Source organism: Leptonotus elevatus, chromosome 1 (assembly GCF_054856555.1).
Source record: "Leptonotus elevatus isolate MCC_2025b chromosome 1, RoL_Lele_1.0, whole genome shotgun sequence".
NCBI lineage: Eukaryota > Metazoa > Chordata > Actinopteri > Syngnathiformes > Syngnathidae > Leptonotus > Leptonotus elevatus.
In genome coordinates, this window is record NC_141239.1 from 56292665 (window position 1) to 56317620 (window position 24956).

Sequence of the window (24956 nt, forward strand, 5' to 3'; positions counted from 1 at the left end):
CTTTGGTCTCTTGAGGTCTCCCTGATTTGGTGGAATTTTGATGTTTCTGGGGTTGGTGAAGGACTCTGGTAGGGGGCCCGGTGGGTGGTGGGTGGTGTCTGGTCGGTGATGGATTTCACTTTCCTTTCTTTTCTTTGGTCCTTCCTCGGGTCTCCTGACGGCCTCACGACTTTGACTGGATTCTAAAGTGTTCGGTTTAGGTGAACGGTATGGGATTTTTTAATAGGTTTTAGGTGAACTAATACATACACACACACACTCACACACACGCACACACGCACATGCACATACACACCCACATACAAAATAAAAATGTATAAAAAAATATATATAAATAATAAAAAATAAAATAAATAAATTAAAGAGCAATGATGATGACATGTCAAATCTGTAAAATTACCGAATGAACTGAGCTCTCTGAAAAAATAAAGAAAAAAGTATTCACTATTTGTTGGATGCTATTTGCCAGGCAGAAGGAGTTAACACACAAACTGTATGTAATGTACATAAAAATGTTATAGTGAGGCAGAGAATGAGAATGAGTCAGAGTGGACAATGTTCCTTACCCCCATTATTGACCCCTTGATGGACCGCAGAGTGAGGGATGTCTTTTGTCTCTCCTATGAATGGGGTTGAAGTCATGAGGTGGTTAAAATGCTCCTCCAAAGCCCTGGCAGTGGGTGAGATCCGCTCAGAGTTCTTAAAAGGTCTGTATGTTGTGGGGCTGTCCTGGTTGACACGCCTCTACAGCATCACATGGACATTGGGGATAGTGCCTCTAGATTGGCAGACCCCGGTCTGCCAGTCTGCCAAACTCCCTTTTTAAGAAAGGGGGCCAGAGGGTTTGTCAGAACTACGTAGGGATCACAAGCTGTGAGTCATGATCAAAAGAAGTTCCAGCCCGGATGCAAGCGCCGGGATTAGTTTCCTCCTTAGTGTGTCCCTTTGAAATAGCACCAATAAGGGAAAATCCGGAAGCTAGGTCATTCAGGGGTGGAGCCCCTGTTCCTTCACATTGAGAGGAACCAAATGAGGTGGCTCAGGCATCTGAGCAGGTTCCCTTCTGGACGACTCTGGTCTGGTGAGGTGTTCCGGGTATGTCCCACCGAGATGATGTCATGAATACGGCAGGACAACGGTTGAATTTACTATTTTTAGCTATTTAAAAGAGCTGGTTACGGGAACTGGGTGGCGAGCTGTCTCTGTCGCTTGCCCTTGGTCCCGGTGGTGCGGTGGTTTGCTTCCCACCCGGGGACCACGCTGATACTCCGCCTGGGTGTATCCATGTAATGTAGTTAAGACAAAAATAGATAGTTTGGATAAAACTGTCGATTTTGAGATTTCTACAAAAATAGTCTCTTGATGTCTCTATTTTCATTTTCCAGCAGCAATTATCAGAGCAAATGAAACACCGTCTTCACCCTACAACTCCCCTCCAATTTTAATGCACCACACAACTGGGGGGGGGGGGGTGCTTGTAGGGGTGCCATCGGTTGAGGACCGCGGTATAGAGCAGTGCTGCGGTCCCCTGTCCGTGTCCCCGACCCCCCCCCCCCCCCTATCTGTTTTTTTTAATGCACCACATACACTCAGTAACATGCTTGGGAGGCGGGCGGATCGGAACGTGGGAATATCATTTCCCTCGGCTCCGGTTCACCTGCTCCTAATTTTAATGCACCCCCCCCCCCCCCACACACACACACTTGTATATACACTGGGTGGGGTCACATTCACGGTTTAGGGGTAGAGTTCGCCAGTCGGCGAGCTGGCGGACTCAGTAACAGGGGTTAACTTTCACAAAGAACGCTGGGGTGACGACCGGGGCCTTCCCCCGCTGGGCCTGGGGTTCAGGGGTGTCGGCCGTCCTCCGGTGCCCCCATCTCCCCTTCTGCCCCCGGTGTTCCGTCCCTCCACGCGGCGGGGGGTGGGGTGGGCGCGGCTGCCTTCTCCGCTCCGCTGTCCGGCCCCTCTTCGGCGCCGGTGCCTGGGTGCGGGGGGTCCCCGGGGGCTGGGGGTCGGGGGTTGGGGGGCTGCCGGTTGGTCGGGGTGGGGTCGGGGGTGGGGGCGGCTTTGTTGGGGGGGGGGGGGGTTGCGGGTGGGGGGTGTCTGGGGGATTGGGGACCTGGGGGCGGCTGGGGCTGGGTTGGGGTGGATGGGGGGCGGGGGGGTCGTGAGGGGTGCGGCGGTTGGGGGCCGGTGAGGTGCCTGGCGGGCCTGCAGTGCCCCGTCCTGCTGCGTTGGGTCGGGGGCGCGGGCCGTGTTGGGGTGGGGGGCGCTCCTGCTCCTGGGTTTGCTCTCCGGCCGGTGGCCCTGGCGGGGCCCGGAGGTCGTCCTTTGGCGCTGCCGCGGCCTGGGGGGCCCTAAGGTGTTGCGCTTGCTCTGTCCTGGCAGGGTTCGATGGGGGAGATTTTCATGCATGCCAGATCCACCACACCAGCATCTATCGAAACTCAGACACAATCTGCTTTCTCCTCAGGTCATTGAATCGGTGGAGGCTGGTGTCTGTGGATCTCACTCGGCTTCGTCTGTCCTTCCTTCCTTTCCTCAGTCTCTCCTTCGGTCTCTTGAGGTCTCCCTGATTTATTTTTATTTTTTTGGATTTGTTGGAATTTAGATGTTTCTTGGGTTGGGGAAGAATTCTGGTGGGTGGCCCGGTGGGTGGTGTCTGGTCGGTGCTGGATTTCACCTTCCTTGGTTTTCTTTGGTCCCCTCGGGTCTCCTGACGGCGGTGTTCGGTTTAGGTGAACGGTATGGGATTTTTTCTAATAGGTTTTTGGTGAGCTAACAAATACACGCACGCACACACGCACGCACGCACATACACATACTCACCCACATACAAAAAAAAAAATATATATATATATATATATAAAATATATATATATAAAAAATAAAAAATTAAAATAAAGAGCAATGATGATGACATTTCCGAATGAACAATACTGAGCTCTTTATAAAAAATAAAAAAATAAAAAAGGAACCATCTTTTTTCCCCACAAAAAAGAAACCCGCTCCCGCTGATGACGATGAAGGACGAATTAGTCCTGCCTTCAGGGAAGTGTCGATGTATTCCTTCATGGCCGCCTTTTCTGGTCCTGATACTGAATTCAGGCGGCCCATGGGAATGGTGAAACCCAGAATCAACTCTATGGCACAGTTGTAGACACGAAGTGGTGGGAGCGACATGGCTTTGGTCTTGTTGAAGACTTCCCCGATGTGATGATAACAAGAAGGTACAATGCTCATATTTGGCAGATCAACTGGAACGAGTAGCTCTTGGATGGACATCGCCAGGCCCTTGAAGAAGACGTGATAGAGCGCTGTGGAGTTCCACACACTCTGCCGCGAGAGTGCGCAAGTGGATGGCATAGTCACTCACGGAGTCTTTGCCTTGTTTTAGGCTGCTTAGCTCTCGGACCTTTTCCCGGTCCGAACAGGCTGGATCAAAGACTCTCTGAAGAGCAGCTCGGAAGTCCGTGAAGTCCGGGAAATTGTGTGCCCACTCTGCCAGTCAGGTGGGAAATCATAAAAGCCGCCCAGGATCGATCTGAGGGAAAGGACGGGGGAGAGTGCTCAAAATGGATGTCAGTTAGTCAGAAATGCCTTGCATTGTCCAGGCTCCCCCGAGAATCCCTCAGGGGAGGCTAGCCTGATTCCCGACCCGGTATACGACACGGGCGTGGCTGCTTGGGTCTCTGGCTTGAAAGGAGGGGTAGTGGTGGGACGCAGGTGGTCCAGCAGGTCCCATACCAGTGCTGAGAGCTGACCCATTTGCGCTGCCATGGCTGTCTGAAATTCCTCTTGCTGGGAGAGACGGGTTTCCTGAGCCCGCAGCGCTGCGACCATTTGCTCCCTCTCTGCTGGGTTCATACTGGCCAAAGTGTACTGACACGCTGAGGTGGATTTAGGACTCAGGCGCGAGGAAAAAGTTGGCCACCAAGGCAGATATTTATCAAACATAAAACACCTCATTTTGAGGGAAAAAACAGGCTATAAAATGTGAAACTAAGGGCGCTCCAAAAGGGAGGATATCTAATCTACAAACAAACAAAAGTTCACCCCTAAACTAAAACTATACTTTGGCAATGAAAAGTTACAAACAAAAGTTCACATAGAAGACAGGACAACAAGGCTGAAGACTGTGACTGGGCTAGAGTGATCCTGACGAAAACACTTTGGCTCCACACAGGGGAGACGCAGACTATTTAACACATGAGGGTAATGGGAAACAAGTGTACACAATCAGAAATCAGGGTTGACACTGACACCAGATGAGGAAGAGCAAGTGACCTGAAACGAAAGGAGAGTTAGAATTTTCAAAATAAAACAGAAAATCACAAGACAGTAAAAGCCTAGACAAGACAACCTGCGGTGTGACAGTTATTACGTTATTGAAAATTTTATTTGAGTTGATAATGATGTGATTTGTGGTGTTATAGACCTATATACGATAATAGCCCATCACATTGAAGCTAGGGTTTCACACACTCGACGGGTGACCAATGGTCTCTTCAGATTCCGTCTGTATCTAAAAGTATTAGTTGAATTTGCACATTTATTGATTTCTCCGTTGAATTTAAAATTATGCTGGTATGCCATTACGCTAATTTGTGCCACCTTTAATTTTTATAGTAAAACAGGAAAAAACAATCCCTTGCACACTGACTAGGACTTTATTTAGTCCAAGTTTTAGAGCGAACAACGCGTTTCGCGTCCAGCGTTATCAGGTTCACCTCAAATCTGACAATCATTTTCAGGTGTGCTTAAATTATCATGACTTTCCCCTCCCTCGCTCTCTCTCTCGAAGCAAGATACAAAAACAAATAATCATAAAGTGACTTATTAACTATTAAAAACATTATAGAAAACAACTCAAAACTTGTGAATCATTGATTCCAAGTGGTTCAACAGTGTATAGTTAATGAATCCAAAATGTTTATCTTCTCAGAAGCTGTTTGATGCTGTCATCACCTCCTGGATTACACACTACTTTTTCAATGGCAATAAATCTAAGGGAAGCTGCAGAACCATGATTTTTATCTTTATAGTGTCTAGCAATAGCATAACCAAGATTATTATTTGTAATGGCTGCTTTATGTTTAGCAATATGCAAAATTAGATTACGCTTTGTTTGGCCAACATACATCATGCCATATGGGCAAATAAATACGTAGATTACATCTGTAGGCAGACAATTAATACATTATTTTGTCCTGCATTTATTATCGGAATTTGGATGATTAAAAGTTTTTAATTGTGTTGGCACAAAGTGCACATTTTCCACATCTGTAGTCAGAGATGGGAAGTAATAAAGTACAAATACTTTTTTAATTTACTTTTGTAGTTTTTTCAGTACTTTGTACTTTCCTGAGTCATTATTTTTTAACTACTTTTTACTTTTATCTGTTACATTTTAACATGAGTATCTGTATAGAAAAAACAGCATCAATGTAAGTGACATTGACGGTCCGCCAATCATATGAAGCATTACACATGGCCTCCTACATCCCAGCTTGTGATTGGCTCTACGACACGCGATAACATGACATGCAATTGGCTAGATTAGAGCAACCCGTAAATATGAGGGTAATGCACGCCGCCACTACAGAGGATAATTTGAATTTGATAGCAAGTCAGAGAGTCAATTGACCGATGTATCCCCATTTTTGCTCCATTAGCTAATATCTTTCAATTTGACATAGGAGGAACATATGGTAAAAATAATTTTACCTACTTTTACTCATCAAGTACATTTCAAAGCCTGGACTTTTGTACTTTTACTTGAGTAGTTATTTGAGTGAGTACTTTTACTTTTACCAACTTAGTTTTTTACACAAGTAAATGTACTTTTAAACAGGTAGAGAATGCCAGTACTTTTCCCATATCTGTCTGTAGTTCCCATGAACTTGCTGAGAAAGCCAACTAGTTTGTAAAAGGTCAATGTACATAGAACTAACAACAGTATCTCTCACATTTCTGCCTCTTTTAAAACAAAATCGTTGTCTGGATACTGATAGATGGTTAAACTAGGATCACATTTTTAGCATGTTCCAATGTTTATTAATTGGTTTAACTTCCTTTGAAGCTGTAGAATATTCAGAAGCACAAGTGATTCTATTTACATTTTCATGGTGAGAATGTGTGGGGGGGTTAGTAATTATTCCCTCTCCCTTTTATTAGCCTTCTCAATTGCCCTCTCAATTAATTACACATCCATCATAGCCCCTCTGTTGAAACCGTTCAGCCGTTTCTTAAGCCTTAATTTGGTAATCCTCATCATTACTACATATTCCTCTCAACCATGAACTGCCCATAAGGAATGTTATTGATGAGTTGATCGGGATGAAAACTGGTTGCATGTAAAACAGTGTTTCTATCAATATTTTTGCGATAAATGTGTCTAACTTTCTATTGTCACAGAAATAAGCAAATCTAAGAAGTGGATCTCTTTTTGACTATATTCCATAGTGAATTTCAAATTAGGATATGTAGCATTAATGTAATCCTTAAATGCCTTAAAGTCATCTTTAGTGCCTGTAAATCCCATCAATATATCATCAATAAATCTGTGAAAAAATAAAAATACTACCACAGAATGGATTATCATTAAATATCAGAGGTGGGCGCGTCAATTAATTTTGAGCATCCGTCATTAGACATACGTCAACAGACAGGACACCCTTCCGTCATCGTCAATATTTCAAGCTGAACGGCATTGTAATCGTCAATCAGTCATTCGTCATTCCCTCAGCGTATTGGGCATCTGCCATGACATCCATCGTTGATTGACTATATTTAATGTCAGGCTGGCATAGAAATCGATGCATTTAGGCATTACTGACACATAATTGTAGAAATAGCACACAGCACAGCACGCTTCCAAAGCCATTGTGAGACCGATTACCGTCATGGTTTCATGAAATAAAATTCCAAAGGTATTAAAAATACAACAGGAACATATCTACATAAAATGCAGGTTTTATAATTGTGAAGAAGTAAGAGTCATTGTGCTTTATAGACATGGTTTCAATTGATGTGTCACCAATTGCAGTGTGTAAAATGGAGATCACCGAGTGGCTGTTAGCTCACAAATGCTGGGGGAAGATCAGTTCGAGGCGTGCCTCAACGTCGGGTGGACTTAAACGTTTGTTTGACTCCGCTCACATGGATTTTTCAAAATGGTTTAAACAATTTTTTTTCTAACAAAATTTGCAGATTTAATGATGCGCCATCTTATGACGTAAAGTTATTTTTTAAAACCACATTATAGAGCATCCAAAATTACAAACACTCAAGCCTCAGTCAGCCAGATGGGAATAGGTGGATGTTTTTGCACGTGAGACAGGCACGTGAGTCGGGCACACCTGCTGTTGCTTCATCTACTCTCCTAACTTGGAAGTCATTGTTTCCCACGCCATGCAGTCATGGTTCCATAAAAGAAAAATCCACACAGTCAGTAAACTGTATGTTTGTTCGGAGAAAGATAAAGTTGCGCATTAAGATAACAACAATATATGCCTAGCCTCTGTAGTAGATTACTGGAGGGGGAACAAAAGTAACAACTGATTTGCATTTCCCGTCTAACAGCCAATTAGAACGATTATTACCAACATCAATTTGTATAAAAAGCAAAATGACAGAAAAATCTCTTAATACTTAATACTAATACCATTTTAATCACTGCTTTTTACTTTAAGTTTGTTTATGTCTGCACCATGAATGTGCTGAGCAAGATTGAGTACACATATTTCACTTTATGCATTTCATTTAATGAAACCATGACTGTGGAGCGCACAACAAACAATGACCTCCAGCCATGTTACATACTTGTCATGATGCGAAGGCAATGACGTTGACAGTCTGAGTATTTCTTTAAAGTAACTGTTACTGTGATTGTGACTTTGACAGTCTGATTATTTATTTAAATTAACAGTTACTCTTTTCACACTTGCTATGATGTCCCAATGTTACACAATGCAGGTGGTGCTATTGCGTAACACAATTACATTACCATTATCCTTTAATGTTGTTATTGTCAATACTGCTTGAGAGACTTTGCAGAGGTGGCCATCGTTACCCACTTCCATTTCTCATCAAGTCTGTGATTGATGGATTGAGGAATTTATTGCCAGATTGACGATTACATTGACGGACGCAAACCCCCTTCCGTCAATGCTTAGTTTGTCAAGTGAGTTAAGTTTCCAATCAATCGTCAACAAAGTGGGTGTTTGTCATTGACAGATTGAGGGATCTTCTCTTAATGTTGACGGAATGCCCACCTCTGTTAAATATATGTTTTTCTTCCCACAATCCCATATATAATTTAGCATAGTTGGGAGCAAATACTTGTGCCTTGAATCTGTCCAAAACATTTTTTTGTTTAACATGAAATAGGTGGACTTCAGAATAAATTTCGTCAATAAAATGAGCAGTGAGGACATCCTTCGTAGGTTCCAAGTAAAAATCCATAGCATCCAAACCACCTTCATGTGGGATGTGGGTGCAAAGGGCTTCAACATCAAAAGTGTTGTTTATGTTTATGTTTTTTAGTCCGTTAGGAGCAATGGTTGCTGCAGTTCAGTGCAGCCCGTGGGGTGTTACCAATGGTTTGATTTGTTATATTCATTTTGGAATTAAGTTTGCAGGTGACTAAAATAGCAACCTACAATGTAAACGGTCTTATTAACCCAATAAAGAGAACCAAGATATTGACTAAATTGAAGCGAGACAAAATTGAGTTGCCTTTTTTTGTTGTTGCAGGAAACACATTTAACAGAGACAGAGCATGAAAAATTTAAACGATTGGGTTTCAAAGACCAATACTGATAATCATATAAGGCAAGACACAGACGTGGGGTTTCAATATTGATACTAAGCAAAATTAGCTTTATTCCATTGTTTATAAAGAAAGATACTGAGGGAAGGTATATTTTAGTAAGGGGGAAGTTGGGTGACTCATTGATTACATTATTGAATGTTTATGCTCCCCCAAATTCTGAATGGACTTTTTATAAACAGGTGTTTGATTTGATCATATCTGAGACACAAGGGATTCTTATATGTGGGGGTGATCTAAATATAAGATTGAATCCAAAAATGGATGCTTCTAAGGGTGATATATCCCAACCTAGGCCGATAAACAAATACTTCAATGAAAGGTATTAGAATAATAGATATTAGACACTTTTATAGACATATAGGGCACATAACACACTTTGGGGGGTGGGGTAGGGTGGAAACACCGTCTTCACCCTACAACTCCCCTCCAATTTTAATACACCACACAACTTGTGGGTGGGGGGGGGGCTTGTGGGGGTGCCATCGGTTGGGGGCCGCAGTATAGAGCAGTGCTGCGGTCCCCTGTCCGTGTCGCCCCCCCCGCCCTATCTATTTTTTTTAATGCACCACATACACTCAGCAACATGCTTGGGTGGCGGGTGGATCGGAGCGTGGGAATATCATTTCCATCGGCTCCGGTTCACCTGCTCCTAATTTTAATGCACCACACACACACACTTGTATATACACTGGGTGGGGTCACATTCACGGTTTAGGGGTAGAGTTCGCCAGTCCGCGAGCTGGCGGACTCAGTAACAGGGGTTAATTTTCACAAAGAACGCTGGGGTGACGACCGGGGCCTTCCCCCGCTGGGCCTGGGGTTCGGGGGTGTCGGCCGCCCTCCGGTGCCCCCATCTCCCCCTTCTGCCCCCGGTGTTCCGTCCTTCCACACGGCGGGGGGTGGGGTGGGCGCGGCTGCCCTCTCCGCTCCGCTGTCCGGCCCCTCTTCGGCGCCGGTGCCTGGGTGCGGGTGGTCCCCGGGGGCTGGGGGTCGGGGGTTGGGGGGCTGCCGGTTGGTCGGGGTGGGGTCGGGGGGGCGGCTTTGTTGGGGGGGGGGCGGTGGTGGGGGGGTGCTGGGGGTGGGGGGTGTCTGGGGGATTGGGGGCGTGGGGGCGGCTGGGGCTGGGTTGGGGTGGGTGGCGGGGGTGGATGGGGGGCGGGGGGTCGTGGGGGGGCGGGGGTTGGGGGCCGGTGGGGTGCCTGGTGGGCCTGCAGTGCCCCGTCCTGCTGCGTTGGGCCGGGGGCGCGGGCCGTGTTGGGGCGGGGGGCGCTCCTGCTCTTGGGTTTGCTCTCCGGCCGGTGGCCCTGGCGGGGCCCGGGGGTCGTCCTTTGGCGCTGCCGCGGCCTGGGGGGCCCTGAGGTGTTGCGCTTGCTCTGTTCCGGCGGGGGTCGACGGCTCCCCTCTTTGGTGGAGATTTTCATGCATGCCAGATCCACCACACCAGCATCTACCGAAACTCAGACACAATCTGTTTCCTCCTCAGGTTATTGAATCGGTGGAGGCTGGTGTCTGCGGATCTCACGCGGCTTCGTCTGTCCTTCCTTCCTTTTCTCGGTCTCTCCTTTGGTCTCTTGAGGCCTCCCTGATTTTATGTTTTTTGGATTTGTTGGGGTCTGGATGTTTCTTGGGCTGGGGAGGAGTTCTGGTGGGGGGTGTCTGATCGGTGCTGGATTTCACCTTCCTTGGTTTTCTTCGGTCCCCTCGGGTTTCCTGGTGTTCGGTTTAGGTGAACGGTATGAGATTTTTTCTAATAGGTTTTCTGGTGAGCTAACAAATACACGCACGCACGCACGCACGCACGCACGCACGCACGCACATACACATACTCACCCACACACACAAAAAAAAAAAATAAATATATATATATATTAAAAAAAAAAAAAAAAAAAAAAAGAGCAATGATGATGACATTTCCGAATGAACAATACTGAGCTCTAAAAAAAAGAAAAAAAAAAAGAAAGAAAAAAACAGAATAATAGATATTTGGAGTGAAATTAATCTGGAGGATGAATTTGGAGGGAAATGAATCCTTCGCGAAGGATTATATTTACTATTTTAACACACACAGGGCTTATTCAAGGATTGATTACTGTCTTGCTTTTGGCAAAGATTTAAATAGAGTTGTGGATTGTGATATTGGTGTCATGGACATTAATAAACTGAATCAAGTGAAGGAACAAATTAAGAAGGACATTGTTGAATATTTGGAGCACAATGATAATGGTGAGATTTCTCCTCCGATATTGTAAGACACATGTAAGGCAGTACTCAAAGGCAAAAATTATAGGTTATGGTGCTTACTTAAGGAAGAGTGGTCGAGAGGAGTTAGATGGGTTACAAAAATAACTTGAAGGACTATTACCTGGCTGCTCAAATAAGACAATAAATTTGTTGGTGTAACCCAGACTATTGTGCAAAGTGGAAGGAATTGGAAAGCTCAATAACAGAGGAATTTCCTATTCAAGCTGCAATTGGCAATATAGATTTGACAAATACTTTGATTGAATTGGGTATTGGATCTCTTTTTCAATAAAACTAGGGAGCACCTTAGGGAGGCTGTTAAGATCTTGAGATGGTGGATATGTGACCCAGAATTCGTTCCAGCGACACATAATTATAATACATCAGATTTATATAGCGCTTTTCTTTCAAGAAACTCAAAGACGCTTCACAATGGATACATTATTCATGCACTCACACATTCACAATGTGGTGGCGATAAGCTACTTAAGTAGACAGAGCAGCTCTGGGGCAGGCTGACAGAAGCGAGGTTGCAACTACGGCCTTCCGACCACCACCAAACATTTGCACCTTCCATACAATGTCTGTGAAGTGCCTTGCCCAAGAACACAACAACATATGACTTGGGGAGAGCGGGGATCGAACAGCCGACCTTCTGGTTACTGAACAACTGCCACACATGCTGTGAGGTTTAAGAGATGGGCCTTGCGGGGTTTGACAGCAAATTGCACCTCGGACAAAGGATCCATAAATAATTTTCAGAATATTTAGATACAGTTTAATTTGAGCAGACAAATAATAAAGCCTGGGCAGCGGGTACTCATGGTGCGATTGTTTTAGATTGCATTATATTTGTTTTATTTGTTTTTCCTGTCATACTAACCTGCCTTGAATGATACATATCTTTTTAGCAACATTTTAATTGTAGTTTTGTCTTCAGGTGGTTATGATTGATGCTGCCACCCCTCTCACTAATGTCCATTATTTGGGTGCACCAAGAGGTGAGATGTATGGTGCTGAACACAATTTGGAGCGTTTCACCCCAGACACGGTTGCAAGGACCAGACCACAAACACCAATCAGTGGTCTATACTTAACAGGTAGTCATAGCAAAGGCCCACTTGATACAAGACTGTACTTAAAATGTACAGTATCTAACTGTGTGTCTGTTTGCAGGTCAGGATGTGTTCTGTAATGGCATGGCAGGAGCTTTGCATGGTGGACTACTCTGTGCCTCGGCTGTCCTAAATCAGATCCTCTATATTGACCTCCTAGCTCTTAAGAACCGCCTAAAAAAAAGAAAGGCAGATCATAAGCTTACCTGAAAGTAATTTGATTTACTCAAAACCCGTTTCCCCAAAATATGACTATCCCAGTAACAAGATACAATCTATGTAATTGTCTCGTATTACACAACATCAGAATTGAAATAAAACCATCAAGATGTAAAAATTATGTTTTTAGAGCTTTAGTTCAAGTGTTTGGATATATGTTTATAATGTTTATTGAATAGGTTTGAACTAGTTGTGTCTAAAAAGTTAACACATAGCACAAGAAAGAGGTGACGACGCTGACAAAGGCTCGAGTGACAACCAAAACAGCGAGCAAGAGCCAGCGGAAGCGGCTAGCATGAGCTGATGGGACTGGCTAGCAAGATCTAGCGGGGCGGCCCTCAAAAGCGGCTAGTAGGAGCTAGTGGGAACGACTAGCAAAAGCTAGCGAGAGCAAAGCAGAGGGAGAAAAGCCGTGGGAGCCTGAATCATGGGACTCTGTGACAACCACCTCTGGGCACCAGTAGTAGCAAGCTGCAGTTTCAAGGTTTGTAACAGTGGTGTAGTCCAGGGTATACACGGGTATAACCACTTCTTTTTCAGTCAGCATTGAGTATACCCACTTCTTTTCAGTCAGTATTGAGTATACCCACTTCTAAATCCCCGCTCATGCGCACCGTTCAGCCATGGCCTACCCTCCTCAGCCTCTAATTGGCTGGTAGCCCCTATCTACACTGATTAGATTGGCTAACCTTTGGCATGAGGACTGATGAGCCAATCGGAGGCAGAGTAGGGCGGGTCATGTCGAGGAAAACCATCCTTCACATGCTCCCCCGAGCCACAAAGGTGATCCAGAAATTCAGCTCAGGTGAACTGATTTACTCTCGTACACGGAATACTTGATCACGACGTGGGTTCGATCCCGTCGCTGGGCGATGTCAGTTACAAACTAATGCTCTAGTTAAGTTTTATAGTAACTAGGCTAGTACTTGATTTTTAAGTATGGGTAAGTTAAAACACAAGAATGGAGACAAATTGTTTAAGATTCAGCATTCAACAATACTGAAGTCTAACCAGACTGTTTTTCACTATTTTTGTTCATTGTTCAAGTATTGTACCCTGTTTTATAACATATTTTTGCCTCACATTTTACATTATTTTAGGCTGCTTGTGTTACAAAACTGTTCTTAACAGATCACGATAATTTTATTATTATGAGCAAGTACAAATGACGGATTTTTAATTCTTAAATGTCACCGTTTCTAAAAGAGGATGTTTTTCTGGACTACTTTAAAAAAAAATGGTGAAAATATAGTATACCCAGTTCTCCAGGGACCACTACACCACTGGTTTGTAGGCCTCAAGCCAAACAGATTCAGCTAAAAATCAAGAATCCCCACATCCTGTGGTTAAAAGGTGTTAGTTTCTTTAGCAACCAACTGCAAATACTGAAACTAACCATGCCTCCGAAAAAGCAGCCAGATGAAGATCATGTTTCACTTATGGTGGTGCATGAACTTTTGGAACAACAAAAGGGTAAATCGGGTCAATTAATTATTAAATTAATAATTGATTCATTCATTAATTGAAGAGACTCAAATTTATATTTAAATTAATCTTGATCTCGCATTCAGAGCACGAACATCAGTTTTAAGATAATTTTATCAGGATAACAGATAACCTCAGTAAAATCAGTCATTAAAATGAAGGTGGCTACCCCTTAAAAGTTTGTGAGTTCTTTTCCCAGCCTAGAGGTGAATATAAATGGTTGAAACACACACACAGTACGCAATCAGGTTTTGATTTTGTGCACATTTATTTCTAATCTACTTGGGAACTTAAAAGAAGCAAAACTCTGTACTGTAATAGGAAATAGGAGCAAATAAGAATAAAATAAAATAAAATAATCAAATATAAGAAAAATGAATTAAAGAGGAACGGGCTTAAATGAGGTGATGGAATTTTCCTAATCAGGCAAACGTGGGACCAAAAGTTAACCTAATTGTTTAATAATTGTTGGAAGCACCAGTTTGTACAATCTGGTTAATGTTTACAAAGTTGCACTTACAGCTGGTCTCTGAGTTTGGCCAGAGACGCGGAGAGGTGTGCCAGGTTTGTAGGGTCGGCAAGCAGGTTCATTGAAGAAGAGATGAAAAGCAGGTTCAGCTGGGGATAGAGTTCATCAAGATGGGAAAAGCCCTCACAGCCCAGAGATGGTGGTTTTCAGTCCTTCTGAAGTCTGATCTGCTGGCTGGCGAGGGGCCCTTTTTGTTGTCCGGCTTCGGAACGCCTGGAAAAGCTGGAAAACTGACATTTACCCATTTTACAGAAACATGTTGTCGACACTCCCCATTCTGACTAACTGCATAAACTCGGTGGAAACGAAAACTTGAAAGGTACGGTACGCGGTAATGGACACATTGAGCCACCTAATATAATGCTACATTCACACCAAAAGCAAAGGGAGTGTTCTGCCTCGCTTTACTCACTAGTGTTTCACTGCCAAGTGTACATGGGTGCTTCATTTGCGCTCACCGAAGAGAGTGGCTTTGCTTTGCTTCATTTATCGCAGCCACTTCTACTACGGCAAAACTCCTCTCAGAAAAAAAAAAAGTTTCAACATTGCAATCAATTGGCCAACACCGTGCTATAATGTTTTAGCTAATGCAGGGTTCTAAGTTAGGCCTTTTCGGGTGGTGGCCATGCCAGAACCAGCACTGGCCTTGTATATCGCTAGCCTTAAGCCAATACATCACATCAGAATTTGGTCAATATTTTTTTTTTCGGATCAATACTATTCATCGTCCCCCATGTGTGTATTTTTTATTTTTATTTATTTATTTTACAAATGATTCACCAATCTCGAGTGTTGAAAATCGCTTTCTTTCTTTGATGATTTAATGTCAATGATTGAATAAACATTCCGTTTTTGAGGATGTCGACAACACAGCACATCACCAGAACTCGTCACTTCATCATCGCAAGAACGACACCACTTGGCAAAACAAACAACAAAACAAAAAAGATAGCTGCAATAATAAGAGAAAAAAATAAGAGAATAAATAATGTTATGATTCCTAATAAGAGATAAAGTAATTCACAATTAGTAAAACATAACAAATACGGTCCAGACACACTGTGCAATGCACAATAAAGTGAATTTTAAAAAACTAAATACATAAATAAAAGTAAATGATCCAATGGCCATTGATAGGAGGCAGATCTTTTCCTCCGCGTGTTCATTTTCTTTCGGGTAGTGAGAATGTTGGTTATCCGAATACAGGCTGGAGATCGATGAACAGTTACTTCGAATGTTTTATTTCTACAGAATATTCCGGGCACAAGTGAGTTCTAGACAATGGCTGCTGCTTCTCACAAGTGCAAAGATTACAGAGGACTTACAACATTCTTATACTATCTTGAAGGGTGGTACCACAAAGCCCCCAGCAAATTAGCCCACCCGGAGTTCACCGGACATGAGATAAGACTTCAAAGACATCATTCAAACACATTGACAGACAATGGCCCATTGTTATGGAAATAGAGGAGGTCCCCGAGTCATGACGGCACCTGGCAGAAATTGCGATAACACTCACAAAGCTCTACTGAGGAAATTAAAAAAGTTATGACTAAATCTGGGCAGAAGACCCTCACCATAAAATTCACATTCAAAATATGTGGTTGTACAAGTTTTTTTTCAAGGCAAGTGCAAATAATTAAAATTTAATTCAACAGTGTGGCTTAAGTAGCTCCCATTTAACCATTTTCCACACAAACTGTATTGTCTCCGTCTGAACACTTGGTGCCACACTGGGTCGCACCCACATAATGATATACTTCCTATACCGCCGAAGAAGAGAGCTGCAAAGGGATATCGTCATGTGATAACTTCAAATCAAAGTTATTAATAAAATGAAAACAGACAAATACAAGACTAATTGCTGAGAATGCTGCACAGATCATCAGACTCAATGTCCGCGACAGGCACAGATAGCAACCCCCACCCGATTTAAAACTATTTGCGGCGATCGAAGGGTTTTATCTGCCGTGATCCGAATGCAACAAGCTAGATGCTATGCTAACTGCCACGAATTACCTGCACGCCTGAACTACATTGAATGCAAAATGATGGTGTCACAGTGTGGCCACGGAGCGGCGTGGTGTCTGTCGGCGTGTGAAGTGGAGGAACCAAAATGCAGGGAGGCAGGAGAACCACAGCAGGAGTGCGGGCGAAACTGGCGTGCTTTATTTTACAGAAAACACTAACCAGGGTACTGGTTAATGCTAACTAAACAACAAACTGAAAAGATACAAAATCAAAATGACAGACAGAACTCCGGGGGGTGACCGTGACAAGCGGCAATGATCCCACGCCGACTGATCACCACCCGGGAACTAAATACACCCACACTAATTGGGTAACTAGCCACACCTGGGGCCAGGCACAAGTGGCTGAGGGCCTGGATTGGTCATCCCAAACAAAAGTCAACGTCGGTAGCAGGACCCAGATGACGGCTCCGGCGTAGAGGCCAGGGGCTGCAGCGACACAGGCGGACGGGCCAGGGGCTGCAGCGGCACAGGCGGACGGGCCAGGGGCTGCAGCGTCACAGGCGGACGGGCCAGGGGCTGCAGCGTCACAGGCGGACGGGCCAGGGGCTGCAGCGGCACAGGCGAGCGGGCCAGGGGCTGCAGCGGCACAGGCGAGCGGGCCGGGGGCTGCTGCCGCACGACGTACGCCGCCGGAACGGGAACCGGTGGCGGCCGCAGGACGTGCGCCGCCGGAACTGGAACTGGTCGCGGGCGCTCCACGAGTGCCGCCGGAACTGGAAGCGGGCGCTATAAGGGCGCCGTCAGAACATCGGCAACGGGCGCTGTACGAGCGCCGCCAGAACTGGCAACGGGCGCTCCACACGCGCCGCCGGAAACTGGAAGCGGGCACTGCATGCGCACCGCCGAAACTGGAACGGTACCTGCCTCTTGGTCCGCTGGGTCTGTTTATGGTGGGATCATTCTGTTCGGGTTATTCTGTCACGGTCACGGAGTGGAAGACCCAAATGCAGGGAGGCAGGAGAACCACAGCAGGAGTGCGGGCGAAACTGGCGTGCTTTATTTGACAGAAATCACTAACCAGGGTACTGGTTAATGCTAACTAAACAACAAACTGAAAAGATACAAAATCAAAATGACAGACAGAACTCCGGGGGTGACCGTGTCAAGCGGCAATGATCCCACGCCGACTGATCACCACCCGGGAACTAAATACACCCACACTAATTGGGTAACTAGCCACACCTGGGGCCAGGCACAAGTGGCTTACGGCCCGGATTGGTCAACCCGCGGAAGGGCTGGAACCCACTCAGGACCAATCGGGACCCTCAACCAAAACCAGATCTTCCCAGACATGACAGATGGTGTACAATCTTTGAAGAGTTCCAAATAAGGTTAGACAGCAAGACACACTCCGCTGGATGAAGCTGCATCGAATAACAAAAAGTTCAGACTGTGGCTACAGCAGGGGATGAACAGAGCCTCTGGACAACTGTTGTATTAATACAATTGGGCAGCTTTAAGCTTGGACACCCCTGTGTATTCCCCTCATATTTGAGCCATTGTCGTAACTTTGCCCCCTACAATTAGCAAACTCCAGCCCTAGGCTATCCAGCACCCCTGTCATTATATCTGTGAGGCATTTCCCACTTGTGTCTTTAACAGCAATAAACCCAACAAATGACTAATGAGTAATAGAGACCTTCTTGTTCCCATCTGTATGAACATACCGTATGACAATTGAGGCCTGTTCTAGCTTTGAAATATCAGGTGTGCAGTCCAATTCCACTGCAAAGTACTTGGAGGCTTTGATCAGGACACAAATTTTACTTAAAACACATTCTGATATTAAATCTAAAAACTAATTTTGATTGCACCAGGACAGATATCCTGTGGGGTTTTTTAGGCAGCCTTTCCAATATGCTCTGCCAGTATGACATCATACCGTGCTATGAGCTCAAGGATACCCAGAAAATTTCAATTTTTAGGATTTCGTAAATATTTTTTTCCCCTCAGTGGCAAGTTTCTTTCTGCAAGGAAGAGTATGCAGTTAATCACTCGCGTCAACACACTTCTCCAGTGTGCTTTTTCAGCGGCTATAGCTTTCTGTAGTTCGCTGTCAATAGTTTTACCTCGATGTAAGCAAGATTCCAATTCTTTCCACATCAGATAAGCATTTATGTGATAACCACTGGCTTCGTGGTGCTTAAGTGTTTTTGAAAGACACTGACAGTTGTTATAACTCACAACAAAGGGTGTGTCATACAAGCAAAACAATAGACTCTGTTAGCACTTCTGGAGTATAGTAACCAATCACTTTTTTCTCCATTGGACAGTACACAAAAATAGTATGCTTTGAAAAAACACCAGTGAAGTGCGGTCAGGATAGGCAAAGGTAGGCACTGCCTACCCCAGGCTGAAATGAAAGTTGAAACCTTTTGGCTTTTTCTATTTATTTTAATTATTTCTTTCATTTCAGAAAGCCTACACTACCTATATGTTTAAAAGTGACAACATTTGGTGGTTTTCACAACTCAATTAAAAATTACTCATTACTTCGTCTGGCCTGCAGGCAAAAATGCTGCAAAAATTATCCTCCTGAAGGCACACTGCTACTGTGCTTTTCCCAGCTCTGTCCGCGTAGCGATGTGTGTTTGCGCATGCATACTCAGTTTTTCAGTAGAAAAGTCCTTTACGCAAATCGGCAGATCGCTACGCAGCCTTTTTACATCGATGTATTATTCCTATGCGAACGTACGTTCGCACAGTGCATTAGTGAATTCAAAACACACTTAGTACACAGCAAAGCAGCAAGATGCCGCCACTTTGGAGAATATACAACTATTTTCACGCCTTTCTTTTGAGGAAAGATTTCATCTTTTGAAGGATGGGACACCAACGCCTTAGCTACCGGATCTTCAGCAAAGTAAGGGACAAAGAATTATTCGTACTTTTCACAAAGAATTGTGCAAAAGGAAAGATTGGCTTTGTGGATGTGCTTCGATTTACTGGTTGTTTCACTTTACATGGTGTTTGACATTGCTATTGCTATTGCTACCTCAATTTTGTGAGGAATTAGGCTGTTTTACAGGGAGATATTCACCTTATTACATTCTTTCCGGATGTCCGGGCGGGTTTGAAATCGTCCGGGTTTTTTTGTCCGGCAAATGGGAGGCAGAGTGCACTGCAACGTTTACTGTGGCTGGCAGACTGCGCACTGGCTGACGGTGGCCCAGAACTTTAGCTAAGTGGTAAGTGTTGAGCTGCCGCAGCGGAAGCCCGAACCCCGCTCGAGGTAAAAAATAAACAAAAGATTGCAGAGCAAAAAATGTAAGACTTCAAAAGAGAGTAATGTTTTTTTGTTTTTGTTTTTTTACCCATACCCAGCCATATGTTAAAATAGTTTGAATATATGGGCATCTTGTATCTGAGTATTAAGTATCCCGAGGTGAGTGTCTTCTTTTTTGGAAATTAAATTATGGTCACCCTTGGATACATTGTACACTCACCTGCCGACACACAAAATTGTAATTGGTGTGTGCGTCTCAATTTGCGACTGCCTGCCTACCCAAACCTAGAGCTCACTGCACATCACTGAAAAACACCTATTACTCTTATATGATCTTGGATATGGCCCATCAGGACATTTCTGTGGACCATTGTCAACTATGTACTGCCTCAATGAGTCCCCCATTTTGTGTCGTGAAGGCCATTCAGATGGATCTTCTGAGTAAGACCTTGTCCCAGTCCTTTGCTCCCCACCTCCGTGTTCCTCTCCCTCACCTGCACCTATCTGTTCCACATTCTCCTATGTGGTGATCGACTTACCTTGTCTGCCTGCACTAATTTTCCCAAAAGCACACACAGTAAATGGGTTGGGTCAGTTGACATTTAAACCATACTTGTTCAATTATTCCTACCTGATGTCATCACTGGTCTCCTCTATAACAGATGCTTTTACAGACCTCATGTCTGTCTCCTTCACCATTTTCATGTGTTCTTCTCCACTAAGTCATATGGTCAAAACAAGCAATAGCTTTAAATAAATTACACAGTTAAATTAAATTAAATGTAAATATGGAGAAATGGAACACTTTCTATCAAGCTGTCCAACACTTCTACCTAACATTAGACACCAACCTGTCGCCTTTCCCTGACTGTTCTTTCTCTCTCTCTTTCTTTCAAACCCATTAATGTTCTTCTCCTGATCTGTTAGACTGTAAATACTGTCCAGTACACAGTTGCAAGAAAACAGTAAATTCTCCTTTTACTAATAGCTTTTTAGCTAACTGGATTATTTACAAGCCACATGTGTCTCTTAATACGCTGACACATCACAACTTACCTACTGTCTTTTAACCACTTTGAAAAGCTGGTTTTCATGCCTGCATAATCTTTCTCCCTCTCCCTCTTTCTTTTTCGGTTTTGTGCCCCTGAGCACTTTCTATTTTGCTTCTCCATCTTTAGCATCATCAGACATTTGAATTGAAAACACTCGCTAACTTGAGGGCGCGCGCACTGGACTCTGTGTGTGTGTGTGTGTGTGTGTGTGTGTGCGTGCGTGTGTGCGGGAGATTGGGAGGGGGGGCGGGGTGCTGGTGACAGTCACGTAGCAGGGGGGCGCCAAATCAATGACGTGCCTCTATTAGTGATTAGATCAAACCATTACAAGTGAACAAACAGCTGTTTAATACATAAAATGCCCACTCAAAATAATTTTCCTCCCACCGCTTCTGGCGTGGCGCCCTTATGCACCAAATATGCCGCATACCTACTTTTTGCTCCACTGGTTGGAGGGGCGGTAGGCGCATACTGGCAGCCACGCTTCCGTCAGCCTGCCCCAGGGCAGCTGTGGCTACTTAGTAGCTGACCGCTTAATGCTGAATTAGGCTGGGCGCTCTGAACTAAATCAAGACATAATCCATTTTCTTTCAGTTGCTTTATTGAACACAGCGGACTCCACCGTTTCCCCGCTCCAGCAACGTTTCCTTCCAGTGTTCATACGTCATCACGTGCCAACGTAACATCCACTCAATACACGACATTCCCCTTTTCCTTGGATTTAAACGTTATCGTCCACATTTTTCCACATTCCAACAATATCTTCTTGTCTGTCTCACTAACGATTAAATTTTCTAACTGTCTCACGACACACATAACATTAATTTTTTTAAACATATAACCTTGAACCTTTTATACTATCTCCTCACGCTTAATGTTTATTTCACCACAAAATCACGAAACCTCACAGGTGTCTTCTTAGCTCTCTGGGGACTAGTTGGTTTCTCTGGACTCTTAGCGCCCTCTTGTGGTGTTGAAGTGTAAGTGTCCATCTTTGTGTTTACCTCTATTTCAGGTAGTATGTCTTGTCCATTGTGTCCATTTTTTTTCCATTTGTCTCATATTTCTTTACATGTGTTGTGTTCCGTTGATATTGAGTTCCTGTTGGTTATTTAACTACAGCTTGGTTTCCTGTTTTGCTTACAACTTTGTGTAGTGTCGCGTTGAATGGTGTTGTGAACACATCTGCTTTATCTTGTTGCACTAAAACGGTGTCTCCAATTTCCAATTTTGAAAATTGAGATCCTCCTCGTTTATCAGCATAAATTTGTGCTTTTCCTTTCTGGCCGGCGTCTCTGTCACGTACATCCAAATCATTCGTTTTTTGACTCACAAATGTCTGGTAAATTTCCTCTCATTTTTCGGTTGAACAGAAGTTTAGCTGAACTTTCTCCTTTGGTTGGATGTTTAATACTGCGATAAACACTCACATATTTTCTCAGCTCTCGTTTCCAATCAAGTCCTTCCGCGTTTCCAATCAAGTCCTTCCGCAAAAAAATGTGCAATTCTGATTCTCTTCATCAGTGATGCGTTTTGACATTCCACTTCTCCATTTGCTTGAGCCCATTTTGGTGTTGTTCTTACATGTTTGATTTCATTAGTTTCACAGTATTCTCTAAACAATTTAGATTTGAACTGTGGCCCATTGTCAGATTTAATAGTAATAGGTAATTCATGCCTGCTGAAGATACAGTCAATAGAGTCAATGACTTTTTCAGAAGTTGTCTATGTCATTATATCATACTCATAGTAACGGCTGTAATAGTCTATCAGTACAAGTATTGAGTGATTTGAAGGTAGCGGTTCCAATATGTCTACCGCCACATCTCTCCATGCTCCATCCGGTAAGAGTGTATTTCTCAATGGCTCAGGTGGATTTGGTCTGGCTACTAGTTGACATCCATGACATGTTTTACCAAATTTTCAGCAGCTTTGTCCATGTCAGGCCATCACACTTTTGTTCTGAGATGTTGCTTAGTTCCAACAATTCCTAAATGTCCTTCTGAGCTAGTGAAAGTGCTTTCGCTCTGAGTTTTCCTGGTAACACAATTCGAGTTCCTTGTAGCACTATATAGCCAATCATGCACAATTCGTTTGCAATGGGTGCATATGCCTTGTATTTTCCAAAGTGTTCATTTTCAATGGCTTTTCGCACCTCTGTTAACTCTGAATCCGTCACAGAAGCTTATTCAACCTCTCTTTTAGTGAGTACTTTTGGAGTAGCATTAACTGCAACAAATCTAACATATTCTTCAGATTCATGTTTGTGTATCTCTTTTGGCATTGTGTCAGACAGCAGTCTTGACAGTGAATCTGCAATGTTTTGTTTGCCAGCAACATGCACTACTTTAAAGCCATACGGTTGCAATCTGAGAACCAATTTTTCTATTTGTGCACAGATCTTAGATCTTTGGCTGTATATGACCTCCAACGGCTTGTGGTCTGTGATAAGGTCAAACCTTTTTCCATGCAAGTATGCGTGCTTTTTTGCCCCAACATGCTTTTATTTTTTATTATTATTTTTTTTTACAGTGTATGTGCGCCGTCCGTTGCCGCCGTCAGACGGCTCAGCGCGCCGCCTGACACCCGCCCCATGGTTCACGCAGACATGCGCCGGCCACAACACTCGAGTGGAGTTTCGGGGGTACCGGGGCGATGCGGTCACGCGGTCAAAATGGGTTTATGTGTCCTTCCTCATATCTTCATTATTAAAATCAAGACTGTTTTCCGCAAATCATGCAGTCGTGCCTGTTGACTGCTAAGTGTGTCATGCTTCCACCACCCGCTCCACGGTTCATGCGGGCCCGCCAGGCCACAAGAGCTGGAGTGGAGTTTCGGGGGAAACCGCGACAATACGGTCCAGGTCAAAATGGGTTTACGTGTCCTGCCTCAGATCTTTATCATTAAAATTAAGAGATAAAACAAACAACGGATTTTCAACCGGGATGGGATGGTTAACTTTTTGAAAATCCTCGATGTTCTGGAGGTCTTTGGCCAGCTGTATCTCCCCAGTCTTACGTCCTACCGGGAACATACGGGCATCCTCGGATTCTTTCCAACGGTGTATGGCCCGTCGCGTTCCGACCTTGCCCGTAGCTCTTCACGAACTGGAGATAGAGGCCCGACAGTTTCCCAATTTCATACCCTGGAACGCTCGTGCGTCCGCCACCACCCCATAGCTCTCCCCTAGATTACACTGCATGCGTGTGCATTAAAGATCAGCTTCGCCGATTTGCTTCAATTTCCAGCTTAAAATACACTACATACAGCAAACATTTTGAGTCTACAACGTTTAGTTTAGGTGTGAGAGCCAAGATTCACTTTTTATTCCTTTAAATGCGTTTTCAGCCCCTGAATGTACACTTTTGGTGAAACTGTCAAAATCTTCAAAATGAGCATAAGCACAATGAAATTAATGCTGGAATCATCTTCAGGATGCTAAAATACATTAAATACAGCAAAATTTTTTAGTCTACAACGTTTAGTTTAGGTGTGAGAGCCAAGATGAACTTTTTATTGCTTTAAATGCGTTTTCAGCCCCTGATTGAACACCTTAGGTGAAACTGTCAAAACTTTAAAATAAGAATGCGCACAATGAAATGCATGCTGTAATCATCTTCAGGATGCTAAAATACAATAAATACAGCAAACATTTTGTGTCTACAACGTTTAGTTTAGGTGTAAGACCTAAATTAACTTTATATTGCTTTAAATGCATTTTCAGACCCTGATTGTACACTTCAGGTAAAACTGTCAAAATCTTAAAAATGAGCATAAGCACAATGAAATGAATGCTGGAATCATCTTCAGGATGCTAAAATACACTAAATACTGCACCAATTTTGAGTCTACAACGTTTAGTTTAGGTGTGAGAGCCAAGATGAACTTTTTATTGCTGCGTTTTCAGCCCTTGATTGTACACTTCAGGTGAAACTGTCAAAATCTTCAAAATGAACATGCGCACAATGAAATGAATGCTGGAATCATCTTCAGGTTGGTAAAATACACTAAATACATCAAAAAGTTTGAGTCTACAACGTTTAGTTTAGGTGTGAGAGCCAAGATTAACTTTTTATTGCTTTAAATGCGTTTTCAGCCCCTGATTGTACACTTCAGGTGAAACTGTCAAAATCTTTAAAATAAGCATGCGCAGAGTGAAATGCATGCTGGAATCATCTTCAGGATGCTAAAATACACTAAAGACAGCAACATTTTTG

General features: G+C 43.8%; 1 protein-coding gene across 2 annotated transcripts in view; it reads left to right on the forward strand.

The window, feature by feature from the left end:
- Positions 1 to 12524, forward strand: part of LOC147184727 (all-trans-retinol 13,14-reductase-like) — a 55767-nt gene extending 43243 nt beyond the window's left edge. For both annotated transcript variants that reach the window (XM_086081840.1, XM_086081851.1), the window contains exons 11-12: positions 12021 to 12180; positions 12257 to 12524. In XM_086081840.1, the coding sequence (XP_085937966.1) occupies positions 12021 to 12180; positions 12257 to 12405 (309 nt within the window). In that variant the 3' untranslated portion in view covers positions 12406 to 12524. The remainder of the gene's footprint in view (positions 1 to 12020; positions 12181 to 12256) is intronic.
- The last annotated feature ends 12432 nt before the right edge of the window (positions 12525 to 24956 follow it).